This window comes from Salvelinus alpinus, chromosome 32, assembly GCF_045679555.1.
Source record: "Salvelinus alpinus chromosome 32, SLU_Salpinus.1, whole genome shotgun sequence".
Classification (NCBI taxonomy): domain Eukaryota; kingdom Metazoa; phylum Chordata; class Actinopteri; order Salmoniformes; family Salmonidae; genus Salvelinus; species Salvelinus alpinus.
In genome coordinates, this window is record NC_092117.1 from 12,736,500 (window position 1) to 12,753,513 (window position 17,014).

Below are 17,014 nucleotides of genomic sequence, written 5' to 3' on the forward strand. Positions count from 1 at the left end.
CTCATGATGGGTATAGGGAAAATGTTAGTATTATGTAGTAGCCTAAACCTATCGATATTACATTGAGCTGGGTGATGGGTGATTGGAACATGAATGACAGTCATCCGATACGCTGTAATAGAAATAAGGACATGCTCATATAAAAATCATTGTCCTCCTCATCTTAAATGGCACCGACCGCCACTGATAGGAGGGCCAAAGGAAGACAGGTGTCTGTCTGTATGCAAACATGGGACATAGCTGCTTGTTACTGCGATGTTCCAGCCCTTTCCCTCATCCTAATCAGATGTCAGAACAACTCTACTCCTCATCTGAGCACAGACCCAACTACTACAATTCACAAACGTGCCATTTCTACTGGCCCTGTGAGGCCCTTAGGTATTCCAAGCATACATTATCTTGATCACTTTGGGCACAATTATACAACACTTGCACGCCACGCCGCTCAAGTCAGGCAAGTGAAGCTCAACATATTTGTTCCCAGGTTTGCGTGTCCTTGTTGAACTGTGGAGCGTGGAGGAGAGGGTTGTTAGGAAGGCACACGGCACAGATGCTGCTCTCCTATTGGCCTCGAGGCATCTCCCGGGCCCCTTTCTGTACATGATATGGAAATGAGAGAGGCAGGAGAGCATGACAAAGTCATCCCGACTGGACAGCTCTGGAGGAAAGTGATAGCCCAGCAGAAAAAAAGAGCCGTCGTTGACTATTTGTTTCTGCATTATCATGAAGTGCATGTGAAAAAGAGAAGGCAGGAAGGAGTGAGGAACTGATGGAAGGAAAGAGGGAGGAGGGAGAGAGGAAGAAGGGCTCTGTTGAACCGCAGGACATCTGTTTCCTGAGATGGTATGTCAGGTGATATATTTCTCATGTTTTCCCAACACTGCACTTAATCAGAACTATGGACAGTATCTATCGTTAAATAGAAGGTGTGGAGCTCAAAGCAACTGTAGGAAAAATGTTAGGCTAGAAATATGACCAAATCAGACAGAGACAAATTGTGCAAGTAATTACTATAATCAAAACAAACACCACAAGGCTATTCTGAACAGCAGACAAATGCTCAACTCAAGCTGTTAACTCAAGTCTCCAGGGATCATTAGGACACCGGAAGTACTAAGCTGCCACCAGGAAGTAGGCATGCTTTGCTTTGTTTGCTTGCCCCAGTCGTGAGTCGTGACAGGAAATGGGTTATGTCATAGTTGTTTTTTCCTTCCATCTCAAGCCCTAGAACACATGAAAGACAGATGCCCAAATACCCAAAACACACAGGACCACTAGATTGGACAGATTTCCATCTGATGAAGTTTTCATTCTGGAAAACATTTACTTGACAGAGGGATGCCATGGGCCACTTCTTTTCCGATATGGAATATCAGAGAGTATTGTGGAGCTGTCCTTTGGCAGAAATAATGTCCTATTTCGAATGGAACTGGGTCCTTCAGCGCTAAATCGGACATCTTATGAAAGAGTGACATGATTTCCCCCTGGGATTTATAGGACATTCAATGAAACTTTCAACGCAGTGACTTACATGCTCCCATGCCCCTTTTTTTCAACACGGCTTTAATAGGAGCTACTCAATTGCTTCATCTTTTAAAACCAGATATGCTAAGACAGTCACAACACAGACGATTTGCTGTGGTAGTCAGCCCCATATGTGATCAGTCTGGATGAGAGCAAGGGAATTGATGAACACATAGAAAACTGAGTGGCAAATCCTTCAGCAGAAAGATTGTTCTTCTGTAAGACTACATTAACATATTCAAATGTTTGAATAAATCATTGCAAACTGCCATCCCTACTGTAAATAATAGGCTGTCAATTAAATAGGCCTAGATGCTCAATGCCGGGTGTTAGGAAACGAGACACTAGAATGTTGCAATCAATCTAAAGATAGTTTATACATGTTTTCGTTGTGTCCTGTTCAAATGTTACATATCAGTCTTGACATTTCTTTTGGATTCATTTCACATGATAGGATGCTAATTAGTTAAGGCCAGAAGGTCCTTAATCTTAAACTGAGCCATTACCCATGACTGATGGGTGAGAGTTACATGCAGATACGTTTTTACAAACACAGGGGGTGTCTAGACGCTACATTTCTCCTCCTCTCATGTTTTCCCCTCTCCCATTTCCTGTAACTCAACTGGTTCTTATTATGTGCCTCGGTATGAAGGTTTTACTTTCAAACATTTGATGAAGAATGTGAACTCAAACACAATGGCCTTTCGTGCGTCCCTGCATAGCATGCTTCAGAAACTCAAAATAACATGATTAGATAAAACTGTAGCGGTGATGTTAGAGAGGGGTAAAGCTGAAGTTATCTGTTCGGGCGTCAGGCAGGTATTTACACTGCCAACGAAGGTACAAGTAAGATTCTGTTCCATCACAGACTGATGCTCATCCACATAGGGAGGAACTTGTACGTAAGTGCTTAAGTCATCTCTCAAAGGTAGGTACCTCAGATCCTCTCCTCTAAGCAAACACAGAATGGCAGGTTTCAATAAACCCTTTCACCCAGCGGCAGTGATTTAGGGCTTTTCAATTAAGCCCAGAGTACTGCAGCTACCAGAAGTGGTTTCTGTTAACATGGTGGGTACTGGACATCAATCGAAGTGTTTTGAGCTGTAGCAAATTAACATTACAAAACAATACTGTACAATAGGCTTAACCAAACTTAAACTCAGAAATGGACTGAAATGAAACCATTCTAATAACATATAGCAATATGTATATGTCCAGATTACACATTTAAATGCACAGTGGATTGCAAACGGACTGACATACAGTACACTCTTTGAAAAAAAAGTGCAATCTAGAACCTAAAATGGTTATTCAGCTCTCCCCATAGGAGAATCCTTTGAAGAACCCTTTGGTTCCAGGTAGAACCCTTTTGGGTTCCACGTACTGTAGAACCCTTTCCACAGAGGGTTCTACATGGAACCCAAAAGAGTTCTACCTGAAACCAAAAAGGGTTCTCCTATGGGGACGTCCAAATATCCTTTTTTCTAAGAGTGTACTTCCAACTCAGCATAGAAATGATTTGCTTAAATCCTTTTTATATGCCCATATTCAAAGGTTCCCAAATTATGACCTTTTCAACAAAGTTATGCCTGTTAAACCATGTGTAGGCAAAATAAGAGACAATATCAGAGAACTTAATGAAGCCTAGTTAACGCACAGCATTTAATTTCAGACAAAAAATTACTGTTTTCGCCCCCGGGCTGCCGATACGCTGTTCCAGCATATTGTTATGGCTCCCAGCAGCAGACAATACATTATCAGCTCCCCCCCTCTGTCTCCTTACTCATAACTGACACTAATTTGTAGCTTTGGCGGTATTATCAGTCAGTTAAGCCTCTGTATTTCAATTTGGCTGATTATATGGTAATCCAAAAATAGAGTGAAAACTAATGACAGGTTGTTTGGCTGGGTAATTATGGTGCATGGCAGCATCTGTCTGACAATTGTTTATGGGGACTAGAAGCTTGGCTTAAGTCACAGGCGACTGACTGCCTGGCAGGCACCATATTAAACTTTGGAACCGCCTTTCCCATTTCCCCCGAAGTACGGTGTGAGTGGGTCCTCCCAGTCAAGCTGTCAGTGCCTGGGCAGCAGTCCTATAGAAGGCAATGGTAGAACCACTTTCTTAAGCCACTTGTTCAGGCTGAGTCCTTCTGGATGAGAGAGTGGACAAGAGTCTCCAACCCACTACGTCAAGTAAAGTATCTATGAGTACACTAATACGAGACTGGTTATCCAGGCATTTCATAAGACTCAAGCCTACTTCACCAATCATTTACTTAACATGAGTCCTTCAAGGATGACTTGGTGACTTGCTGGTGTGGTGACTTGCAGTGGTTGGATTTTAAGACGACCAAATAATGGACAGTTTTACAGTAGAACAAATTAATTGCTGTTATTGTTGTTTTATAGTTATCAATGGATTGACATTGTATGGGACTACATGAGAATCTGTAATTACAGTATTGCATCAGTAGAGGGATTAGTCAGGAACAAAGGCTGATTATAATGAGATCTGGCATAAAGTTTCATATCACTGACAGATTAGAAATTGGACTAATCTGAAAATGTGGGTATGAGAAGCCAGAAGTATGGGAAGCAGACTCCCGAGTGAAGAACATTACCGCACTGAAATATTTAAAGCTACACTTGGAGCATGAAGTTCTGAGAACATTCTGTGTGTGTGTATCATGCTACATTAAATGTATCGTCCTCTCTCTGTCATGTCAAGTGAGGATACTAACACGTATTTCAGAGAGTTGTGTTTCACTATATTTTCCTAAGGGTGCCACACAGGACTTGTCTATTGCTGTCTGTAATCACTGCTCCTCCCCAGAAATCTCACAGAAGTCTAACTCTTTTTCCATAACGTTATCGAGCAAATTAAGAAGGAATGTCGACGTAACTTGTATCGAAGTAAGAAGCAAAATTCTGTTTTCAAAATAATAATTATTGTGAGCTAATGTGACATAATAAAGAAATGTGCATATGTCGCAACAGCAATGATAATTCGCCTTATTTAACTCTTATTAAAATCTTTTCCCATTAAAGGATGTCGATTTAACTCGTTTGACTGCTAGGATTGTACATAAATCCCTTTGTGCATGTGCATAATCATAGATAAATCCGACAGGAGAGTTTTAATGATGAAAGTTGGACAGAGGATCTCAAAATCTCTGCGCAAGAAACACTTTCACAAGCTTATTTTCTGGCAATTGTGCCTTATTCTGTGCTAGAGTTAGGTGGTATTCAGATTTTCATACCGTCATACCGTTTCTGTACCATACCAGGGTATACGTTATTACCGGAAGTGCACACAAAGGGCTCTATAATATACATTTTTTTAAATGCAAAACAATTTAGGCAGCAGGGATCGAGATCCAGGAGGGGGTTGAATGTCTCTGTTGTAACCAAGAAGCTTGATCTTGACATCTAGCCTCTTAGCTAGCACGTTAGCAAAACAAATGCATAGCTGGAACCCTGAGCTTGAAATAATTTATTTGACACATCTTAGATTTCGTATAGTTAAACTTAACTTATAGTTAGTTATAAGCAGTGGCGTAGCACACCTCCCAGCAGAACCTGCGAGGGTATTGAAAATCGTACTGTATGTATTTCGAAAAACCCCGGTATATGTTATCCTGTGCCTGATGTTAAACAAAGCGTTATAAATGAATAATGCAAATAGTTAAGCCTATTTGCGTGATTGACCCATCATTTCAATAAAATCTCAGTTTATGATTGTAATTCATCTTTGCCATGGTATAGCCGCCGAAAGGCCTATCAGACAGCCTACAGTAGCCTACACAGCAAATTTGCAAGTGTTCAAATCTTGGTGTTAAGGTAAAAAGTGTTGTGAGTGATATATCTGAGTGTTGATTAAGGCTGTCGAGAGTCGGCTGTTCTTTCGACCAATCGATTGGTAAAACATTTTAAACGTGTATTTTTCCATATATAGACACATCCTATGTGTTTTAATCAAATCAACTATACGCACTGAACTTGTCTGATGCTTTAATCACACTGTTGGTTGAAATAATTAAGACACAAAAATGACTAGAGGGAGTCCGACTGCAATTGATTTGATTGTACAGGGCCGGGCTCAGATTGTGTAAAAACAAAAAACTGCTAGTGACTGTGTGACTAGCACCGTCTCTCTCTCCTCCCTGCTGCAGCAACCACCACAGAACATCAACAGTGGCTGCAACATAATTACAGCCATTTCTGACTGAAAAGTTCTGCTTAGGAAAAACATTCCCTATTCCCTTAACCATTGCTTTCTTTACGTGACACATGTATGCATCTCATGCATGTGACCAATAGGGCCTGACCTATGGCATATCATAATCACATCAATAAATTGGATATAATAAACTCCACACCGTAACACGTGACAGCAAAATGGATGCAGAGGACATGCCAAATAAACTAGAAACGGGGGAATGTTACTGGTTGCTCAGGAGGTAAAGGGGAAGTCAGATGTGTTGAATACATTTGGCTAGTTGTGGAAAACACTGGAGATCAAGAAAAATAAGGTATGGAGCAAGCGCTGTGTGCATATTATGTGTACCAAACAGGTGCTGTTAAATTATAATATTTTTCTGACCGTTTGGAACAATGTAAACAACACAAAATAAAGTATAAGCGTACCAGAGAGTCTGTTGTGATGTTTTTTTGGCCTTTTTTAGCCGGCAAAGACTAAAAACAGCCGCATGCATTCGTGAATGCAAATGCCGAAATTGAACAGTTTATGTATTGTTTACGCCAATTATTGAAGGGTCGCTTTGTTATTTTATTTTAAAGCTAAAATGCTTGACTGCATTTGAAATAATGAATGACTCGTATGCTTTGTGATGACATGAACAAATGAATGATTGATACATTAGGCTACATAAATATAGAAATATAGGCCTAAGTAAGTTATGGTATTAAGACTAAACAGAATGCACTCTTAGGCCTACAGCTCGATGGTGGTTATACCAGGCAGCTATACTAAGCCTAGTAATGATAATGACATTACTTATTTGTATAATGATTATCATAATAATAGCAGTAGTAATAATAACAATAAAGAGATCAAGAAAAAGGAGGGTTATTACTTGTATTATTAAAATAATTTTGGGGAAAATTTGGAACAGTGTAAACAACACTAAAGAAGTTCTAAGTAATACCAGAGGGGCTGTTCCAACAGAAACAAGTGCAAAGCCTTTATTACAGCATAGCAAATAAAAAAAGAGCCACATTTGTGATATTGTTTATCTGACATGAGGCTTGGTGCTCACAGTCTGTAGGCTATTAAACAAACACTCAAACAGGCAACATAAGCAGGATCTGTCTTGTTTCTGTAAATATACAGTACCGGTCAAAAGTTTGGACACACCTACTCATTCAAAGGTTTTCTTTATTTTTTTAATATTTTTTTTTACATTGTAGAATAATAGTGAAGACATCAAAACTATGAAATAACACATATGGAATCATGTAGTAACCAATCTCAAATATATTTTATATTTGAGATTCTTCAAAGTGGCCACCCTTTGCCTTGATGACAGCTTTGCACATTCTTGGCACTCTCTCAACCAGTTTCATGAGGTAGTCCCCTGGAATGCATTTCAATTAACGGGTGGGCCTTGTTAAAAGTCGCAGTGATGAAACTGGCTCTCATGAGGACCGCCACAGCAATTGAAGACCCAGAGTTACCTCTGCTGCAGAGGATATGTTCATTAGTGTTTTCCAGCCTCAAAAATTGCAGCACAAATAAATGTTTCACAGAGTTCAAGTAACAATCACATCTCAACATCAATTGTTCAGAGGAGACTGCGTGAATCAGGCCTTCATGGTCTAATCGCTGCAAAGAAACCACTACTAAAGGACACCAATAAGAAGAAGAGACTTGCTTGGGCCAAGAAACACGAGCAATGGACATTAGACCAGTGGAAATCTGTCCTTCGGTCTGATGAGTCCAAATTTGAGATTTTAGGTTACAACCGCCATGTCTTTGTGAGACGCAGAGTAAGTGAACGGATGATCTCCGCATGTGTGGTTCCCGCCGTGAAGCATGGAGAAGGAGGTGTGATGTGTGGGGGTGCTTTGCTGGTGACACTGTCTGTGATGTATTTAGAATTCATGGCAGACTTAACCAGCATGGCTACCACAGCATTCTGAATGCCAAGAGTGTGCAAAGCTGTCATCATGGCAAAGGGTGGCTACTTTGAAGAATTAGTTTAACACATTTTTGATTATACATGATTCTATATGTGTTATATCATAGTTTTGATGTCTTCACTATTAAAATAGTCAAAATAAATAGTCAAAATAAAGAAAAACCCTTGAATGAGTAGGTGTGTCCAAACTTTTGACTGGTACTGTATATGAATGATAAATAAAGCCAGGCATATTTAACAGTTAGGCTGTTGATTATAGACCTAATTTATTTGGGGTTTCCTCTCTTCTCACTTTTCTTAGACAATTAAGGCAAGGGCTGTTTTCTTGTCTCCCAACTCTGCTGCTGCTACCGCCGCATTGTTCTCAACACCAATATGCTGGTTAACTTTGCTATTATCCACATAGCTGTAAGGGGTGCGTATTGGCGGCAGAGAAGTCAGGCGCAGGAGAGCAAAAACTGTGTTGACAACGGCGCAGTTTAATAATAAAAACCACCGGAAAACAGAACAATCAAATAATGGGTACAAAACCCGTCGCACACCAGACATAACGTGCACAAGCACTTACAACAAACAATTCCGGACAAGGACATGGGGGGGAACAGAGGGTTAAATACACAACATGTAATGATGGGATTGAAACCAGGTGTGTGGGAAGACAAGACAAAACAAATAGAAAATGAAAAGTGGATCGATGATGGCTAGAAGACCGGCGATGCCAACCGCCAAGCGCCGCCCGAACAAGGAGAGGGACCAACTTCGGCGGAAGTCGTGACAATAGCAACATGGTCTAGGAAAAGGCGCCAATTCAACAGCGCACTGATGTTTCAGAACCGCAGACAGCGACCACTATCGAATGCAGGAGAAAGTTATTATTTGTTCTAAAATAATTTTACCATTGTCCTTAGCCATATACAATTTCAGTAGCATGTCTTACGAGTTATGGACTCCACAATGGATTAGTCCACTCAGACAAGGCAGGTGTCTTGTACATCAAAGAAATCTTTGGTCAACCAACAGCCTATATACCAAACAATCAACCAGTTCGCTAAATGGGGTCAGTTCTAGTGTTGATTCTGGGGGGGTTAACATCAGTGGGATTGAAATTGACCCCAAATGCAGTGAATAAATGAAGTGTTATTTGAATCACAGTATAATCAACACTGTGTGTGGTGTTGTTGTTACTCGACTGTGTTGAGCTCATTTCCGTTAACTCTATCAGAGCGAAAAAGACGTGGGAGGGGCCTCTGTAATTTTTCCCGGAATGCTTTGTTGCAGGTAGATATTTCCAATAGTTTGTATTAGTATTTATGTTTCTGCATGCACATTGACTGATTAATTGATTTATACTATACCAAGATGAATAACTTGTTTCTAAACTAATCCAATCTGTAAGGGGTTGGACTTATTGCACCCGTTACTGAGATGGTTGTTCCAGTTGAGATGGTTTAGGTAGTCTAGTTTATTATGTCTTTCACCATAGCAGTCATTCTGAATGCAGGTTGTGGGTGATAAAATATTGAAATTGTTGGATGTCCTCCCTCTGGCAGGATACCGTAAGGAATAAATAATCACTTCACAAACCAGTTTATTGTAACTTGCAGGTCTGATGTAGCCCAAGAGGCAAAATTTTATTTTCAGACCACAATGTTAATGATAACTAGGCCTTATGAAATGTATAATATACACTGCTCAAAAAAATAAAGGGAACACTTAAACAACACAATGTAACTCCAAGTCAATCACACTTCTGTGAAATCAAACTGTCCACTTAGGAAGCAACACTGATTGACAATACATTTCACATGCTGTTGTGCAAATGGAATAGACAAAAGGTGGAAATTATAGGCAATTAGCAAGACACCCCCAAAAAAGGAGTGATTCTGCAGGTGGTGACCACAGACAACTTCTCAGTTCCTATGCTTCCTGGCTGATGTTTTGGTCACTTTTGAATGCTGGCGGTGCTCTCACTCTAGTGGTAGCATGAGACGGAGTCTACAACCCACACAAGTGGCTCAGGTAGTGCAGTTCATCCAGGATGGCACATCAATGCGAGCTGTGGCAAAAAGGTTTGCTGTGTCTGTCAGCGTAGTGTCCAGAGCATGGAGGCGCTACCAGGAGACAGGCCAGTACATCAGGAGACGTGGAGGAGGCCGTAGGAGGGCAACAACCCAGCAGCAGGACCGCTACCTCCGCCTTTGTGCAAGGAGGTGCACTGCCAGAGCCCTGCAAAATGACCTCCAGCAGGCCACAAATGTGCATATGTCAGCATATGGTCTCACAAGGGGTCTGAGGATCTCATCTCGGTACCTAATGGCAGTCAGGCTACCTCTGGCGAGCACATGGAGGGCTGTGCGGCCCCACAAAGAAATGCCACCCCACACCATGACTGACCCACCGCCAAACCGGTCATGCTGGAGGATGTTGCAGGCAGCAGAACATTCTCCACGGCGTCTCCAGACTCTGTCACGTCTGTCACATGTGCTCATGTGCTCAGTGTGAACCTGCTTTCATCTGTGAAGAGCACAGGGCGCCAGTGGCGAATTTGCCAATCTTGGTGTTCTCTGGCAAATGCCAAACGTCCTGCACGGTGCTGGGCTGTAAGCACAACCCCCACCTGTGGACGTCGGGCCCTCATACCACCCTCATGGAGTCTATTTCTGACCGTTTGAGCAGACACATGCACATTTGTGGCCTGCTGGAGGTCATTTTGCAGGGCTCTGGCAGTGCACCTCCTTGCACAAAGGCGGAGGTAGCGGTCCTGCTGCTGGGTTGTTGCCCTCCTACGGCCTCCTCCACGTCTCCTGATGTACTGGCCTGTCTCCTGGTAGCGCCTCCATGCTCTGGACACTACGCTGACAGACACAGCAAACCTTTTTGCCACAGCTCGCATTGATGTGCCATCCTGGATGAACTGCACTACCTGAGCCACTTGTGTGGGTTGTAGACTCCGTCTCATGCTACCACTAGAGTGAGAGCACCGCCAGCATTCAAAAGTGACCAAAACATCAGCCAGGAAGCATAGGAACTGAGAAGTTGTCTGTGGTCACCACCTGCAGAATCACTCCTTTTTTGGGGGTGTCTTGCTAATTGCCTATAATTTCCACCTTTTGTCTATTCCATTTGCACAACAGCATGTGAAATGTATTGTCAATCAGTGTTGCTTCCTAAGTGGACAGTTTGATTTCACAGAAGTGTGATTGACTTGGAGTTACATTGTGTTGTTTAAGTGTTCCCTTTATTTTTTTGAGCAGTGTATAAAGGGTTGACTTTGAATTCAAACACATTCACTTGTTCAGTCACTAACTCGGTGAAGGCCTCAGAACTAAAAGTTATTGAATGCAACAACTATGTCTCTGTCACTAACAAACACATTAATGGGTGGGTATCTCTCACATTCAATTGAAAGGCATATGCAAATAAGGCGTTTACAACCTACATCGTTAAAACAACCCCCCCCCCCAAAAAAAAATACTGTAACACTACATGAGCTTTTCCCTAACATAAAAAAGTGTAACAGCAACAGCTCTAATAAAGTGTTAATTTAAGTCTGAATTTGCAACACCCTTGGTGTTAAGGACCACCACTCTAGGGGTGTTAGTTTGTGAACACTTTGAAAAGTTTTAGTTTTAACATTATTTTGGTGGGTCACATATAATTTCACTGTGGGTGTTAATATTCTGGGTGTTAAAATTCGGATCTAAAATTTGCTGTGTGTGCGTGCAAGCAGTAGTGTGTTTGTTTGTATCCCTACCTGCAGTGCGCTGTTGAGGAAGCAGCTGTTCTGGCCCGGCTCGTTGCTGAGTCCTTTACTGGGGGCGATGGATGTCATGGTGCGTGGGGTAAAGATCCCCTGCAGTCCGCCGCTTCCAGACGCAAAGTAGTTCCTCTTCCAAGACATGTTCCTGGCTATGAGTCACCTATTTCCCGGGATCAACACTCAACAGTCCGCCCCCATGACAAAACACACAGGGCCATCTTTGCAGTGGCAGAAAGAAACGGAGAGTGAAAATCAGTGGGTGTCCAAAATGGTCTAGAAAGACAAAAAAAATCAATACAACTGTGGTTAGTTTTTCCAATGGTTTGATTTGACTGGGAGTCCAGAGACTCTAATGTTCCTAGTGCAATATCGGACAGGGTGTGTCCTGTCTAATCCAGTCTTCAGAGAGATAGAGCGAGTGGAATCTTCTCATCCTCTAGCTTTCTCACTCCCTCTCAGTCTCCCTCCTGGACTCCCCCTCTTTCTTGGACTGGTTTGTGGAATCTCACAGACGTCTGACACTAGGGGACTCGTTGATGGTAGTTATTGTTGCTGCTGCAGGTGTGTCGACCCTCACTGGTGTCTCCTGCACAGCCAAGTACAGCAGAGTCTTAGCTCCTCAACAACAGAAGCTCTTTACAGAAGAGGCCAAAGGGGAGAGAGGTGAAAGTTCACACTTCAGCAGATCTGCAGGGGGACAAGAACATAGAAGTTTATGAGCGGGCTCCTCCCCATACCACCTCCCCCTCACTGGTTTAATCACACTCCCACACTAAAGTCACAATAGAGGGAGATATATTTACAATCAAGACCCTCTCTCCCACTCAAAATGCCATGTCTCCTCCAGTGCTCTCCCTGCCCTACCTCTGTCTTTACTCGATTTCCACACGCAGTACGCAGATGTCTCCACTATCACCACGGTGGAAGGGGAATAGATTTGCTGACAGTCATCCCATTTGCGGAGCGTTAAGACGGGAGAAAAGTCCAAGCCCACCCTCCACTGGGTCTCTGCACAAGTACCTGGGACTGCATTCCCTCCTTCCTTCTAGCACACACTGTGCAGATAATGCCTTGCAGGAGACGTGGTAGTGTGACGTCACTCTGCCACGAGTGGTGCAGGTCTGAGGCACTCTAATCAGAAATCCACAGACAGGCTAAATAAAGCTGTGCAAAGTCTGCTCGGTGGGCGGACACAGGTGTGTGAAGGTGATTATGAGGATGACAGCGTAGAGAGAGGACAGCGTAGAGAGAGTGGTAATTCCACAGTGGTTTTATAAAACCCTTGTTGTCATTTGTAAATATTACAAATCTCATTGCCCTTTGTGATATGGAAGGAAACTTTTTCTCCCCCCCCCAATTTCGTGGTATCCAATTGGTAGTAGTTTTGTTTCATCGCTGCAACTCCCGTACAGACTCGGGAGAGGCAAATGCGTCCTCCGAAACACAACCCAACCTAGCCACACTGCTTCTTGACACAATGCACATCCAACCCGGAAGCCAGTCGAACCAGTGTCACACCAAGGATGAACCAGACTTGTGGAGGCTACAATTATCTTTCTGAGGTCTTGGCTGATTTCTTTTGATTTCCCCATGATGTCAAGCAAAGAGGCACTGCGTTTGAAGGTAAGCCTTGAAATACATCCACAGGTACACCTCCAATTGACTCAAATGATGTCAATTATCCTATCAGAAGCTTCTAAAGCCATGACATCATTTTCTGGAATTTTCCAAGCTGTTTAAAGGCACAGTCAACTTAGTGTATGTAAACTTCTGACCCACTGGAATTGTGATACAGTGAATTATAAGTGAATTCTAAGTAATCTGTCTGTAAACAATTGTTGGAAAAATGTCTTGTGTCATGCACAAAGTAGATGTCCTAACCGACTTGCCAAAACTATAGTTTGTTAACAAGGAATTTGTGGAGTGCTCGAAAAACGTGTTTTAATGACTCCAACCTAAGTGTATGTAAACTTCTGACTTCAACTGTACACTGAGTGTACAAAACACTAAGGACACCTGCTCTTTCCATGACATAATGTAGACTGACCAATGGCACACGTACACATTCCATGAATCCAGGGGAAAGCTATGATCCCTTATTGATGTCACTTGTTAAATCCACTTCAATCAGTGTAGATGAAGGGAAGGAGCCAGGTTAAAGAATGTTTTTTAAGCCTTGAGACAATCGAGACATGGATTGTGTACGGGTGCCATTCAGAGGGTGAATGGGCAAGACAAAATATTTAAGTGCCTTTGAACGGGGTATGATAGTAGGTGCTAGGTTTTTCACACTCAACAGTTTCCCATGTGTATCAAGAATTGTCCACCACCCAAAGGACATCCAGCCAACTTGACACAACTTTGAAAAGAATTGGCGTCAACATTGGCCAGCATCCCTGTGGAATGCCTTCGACACATTATAGAGTCCATGCCCCGACGAATTGAGGCTGTTCTGAGAGCAAAGAGGGCGGGTGCAACTCAATATTAGGAAGGTGTCCTTAATGTTTTGTTCACTCAGTGTATACAGTGCATTAGGAAAGTATTTCACATTTTGTTACGTTATAGCCTTATTCTAAAATGTATTAAAAACATGTTTTTCCTCATAAATCTACACACAATATCCCATATTAACAAATTGAAAACACGTTTATAGAATATTTGCAATAATTAAAAAAATTATAATGAAATAAATACTTTATTTACATAAGTACGGTATTCAGACCCTTTGCTATGAGACTCGAAATTGAGCTCATGTGCATCCTGTTTCCATTGGTCCTGGTGGTAAATTCAATTGATTGGACATGATTTGTAAAGGCAAACACCTGTATATATAAGGTCCCACAGTTGACAGTGCATGTCAGAGCAAAAACCAAGCCATGAGGTCGAAGGAATTGTCTGTAGAGCTCCGAGACAGGATCGTGTTGAGGCACAGATCTGGGGAAGGGTAGCAAAACATTTCTGCAACATTGAAGGTCCCCAAGAACACAGTGGCCTTCATCATTCTTAAATGAAAGAAGTTTGGAACCACCAAGACACTTCCGAGAGCTGGCTGCCCGGCCAAACTAAGCAATCGGGGGAGAAGGGCCTTGGTCAGGGAGGTGACCAAGAACCCGATGGTCACTCTGACAGAGCTCCGGAGTTGCTCTGGGGAGATGGGAGAAACTTCCAGAAGGACAACCATCTCTGCAGCACTCCACCAATTAGGCCTTTACGGAAGCCACTCTTCAGTAAAAGGCACATGGCAGCCCGCTTGGAGTTTGACAAAAGACACCTAAAGGACTCTCAGACCATGAGAAACAAGATTCTCTGGTCTGATGAAACTAAGATTGAACTCTTTGGCCTGAATGCCAAGCATCATGTCTGGAGGAAGCCTGGCACCATCCCTACAGTGATGAATGGTGGTGGCAGCATCATGTTGTGGGGATGTTTTTCAGCCACATGGACTGGGAGACTATCCAGGACTGAGGAAAAGATGAACGTAGCAAAGTAGAGACATCCTTGATGAAAACCTGCTCCAGAGCGCTAGGACCTCAGACTGAGGAGAAGGTTCACCTTCCAATAGGGCAACGACCCTAAGCAAACAGCCAAGACATTGCAGGAGTGGCTTCGGGACAAATCTCTGCATGATCCCGGACTTGAACCCGATCGAACATCTCTGGAGAGCCCTGAAAATAGCAGTGCGGTGATGCTCCCCATCCAACCTGACAGAGCTTGAGAGGATCTGCAGAGAATGGGAGAAACTCCCCAAATACAGGTGTGCCAAGCTTGTAGCGTCATAACCAAGAAGACTTGAGGCTGTAATCGCTTCCAAATGTCCTTCAACAAAGTACTGAGTAAAGGGTCTGAATACTTATGTAAATGTAATATTTCAGTTTTGTATTTATAAAAATGTGGAGAAAAAAAAGAAAAAAAACAGTTTTTGCTTTGTCATTATGAGGTATTGTGTGTAGATTGATGAAGGGAAAAAATATTTAATCAATTTTAGAATAAGGCTGTTACGTAACAAAATGTGGAAAAAGTCAAGGGGTCTGAATACATTCCGAATACACTGTATATGCTTATGGTAACATTTATGATACTATGAAACATTTATTAGGTTTGGTGGCTAAAAATCGGAGCTCTTGGCGGTTTTTAAGTAGGCTCTTTCTCAGTCCTTCCATATCCATCATCATCACAATGTGCTTTAAATGGTCCGACTTCAGGGCAGAGTTGCAAGGAAGGGACGAGGAGTGAGATGAAAGGGAGATGGATTAAGAAGGAGGGAGAGAACAATGAAAGAGGTAATAAGGTGGAGGTACAGAGGAGGAGAGCAAGAAAGAGTCAGTACATCCCTATTGTGTGTGGTGGCTGTGATGAACCGAGCCTTCTCTCCAATTCCTCTTTCGTTCCTCCACTCCTCTCTTCTTCTCTCCTCTGGATGTGTTTACCCAGTGTTGAATCACAAGCTGACCTGTACTTGTGATGTCACCAGGTCACATGTCTGTCTGTTTGTGTTTGCTCTTCACAACCCGGACCTGTGGCACCGACTGGCAGGATCAACCAACCTCTGGTGTACAGTGTACACAGTCTGCCTATGACAGACACAAAGTTTTGTGTTTGCAGACACCAAAAGGGAAACATCAATACTCCTGAATGAGTCATTCATTAATGAGTCATTCATAAACCACCACTGTTCAAATGTGGGAAGAAATGTCCTCCTTCCACACACTTTATTAAAAACGGTGTAAAAAAACAAAATGTGAACAATTAATCACCGTCGCTTATTCAAGAGGATAGACTCTTGGTGAACCTGAGGCGACACTGAGCAAGACTACGGCGTGTGTCTGTGTCTCTACTCTGCACTTATGCATGTCTGCGTAATTACTTGTTTACTTCAAGGAGGAGGATCAACAGCCCTCCTGTCCTCTCTATCCCACAAGCCCAGTGAATGGTGCTGAGTCCAAAATAGTTCCTCTGCCAGACAAAAACAACACTTTCAGCGCTCGTGGTGGGAGTAAGACAATCCCTGAGCTGAGGGTCAAACAGACACACACTCCCACCCTGGGACTGGCTGGCTGGGCTGGGGAATTATATGGGCGTTTCCTATAGGTGGACGGTTGTGAAGCAGCCTAATCACCGGCGCAGGGAGGAGAGGGTTCAAAGGGGGGGCTTAGACGTTTCCTGTAATGAGGTGGCTTGTTAACACCAATGCTGGGTAAAGACGCTGGGGGTGCTTGGGCATCTCCTATAGGTGGTGTTGTGTTGTTATCATCCCGACTGAGTGTTCCCTACCAAGGGCGAGGTTAAGGGGGAGTGTAGCATGGGCGTCTCCTATACAGCTAACTACCGTTTTGTTGTGGTCCGCGGGGATGGGGGAGTGGAGGGAGTTCAGTTAAGAGGCAGGTCATGTGGGCAGATTAGCCTGATCAGACCCTGCCTAGGATTAGTCTGTCCCGTTGGTCAGGGATCTGTCTGGGCCTGGGAGGGAGGCAGACCTGACTAACCTAGCCGCTACGCCTCGACATGAAGCTCATATTAGCTCCACCACAGACACAGATGTCTACTGGGCTGTAGGAGGCTCCCTCAG

General features: G+C 43.0%; 1 protein-coding gene across 7 annotated transcripts in view; it reads right to left on the minus strand.

The window, feature by feature from the left end:
* The window catches only part of LOC139562318 (ubiquitin carboxyl-terminal hydrolase 54-like), a 101,137-nt gene that overhangs the window by 41,691 nt on the left and 42,432 nt on the right, over positions 1 to 17,014 (minus strand). For all 7 annotated transcript variants that reach the window (XM_071379922.1, XM_071379921.1, XM_071379918.1 and 4 more), the window contains one exon: positions 11,443 to 12,135. In XM_071379922.1, the coding sequence (XP_071236023.1) occupies positions 11,443 to 11,589 (147 nt within the window). In that variant the 5' untranslated portion in view covers positions 11,590 to 12,135. The remainder of the gene's footprint in view (positions 1 to 11,442; positions 12,136 to 17,014) is intronic.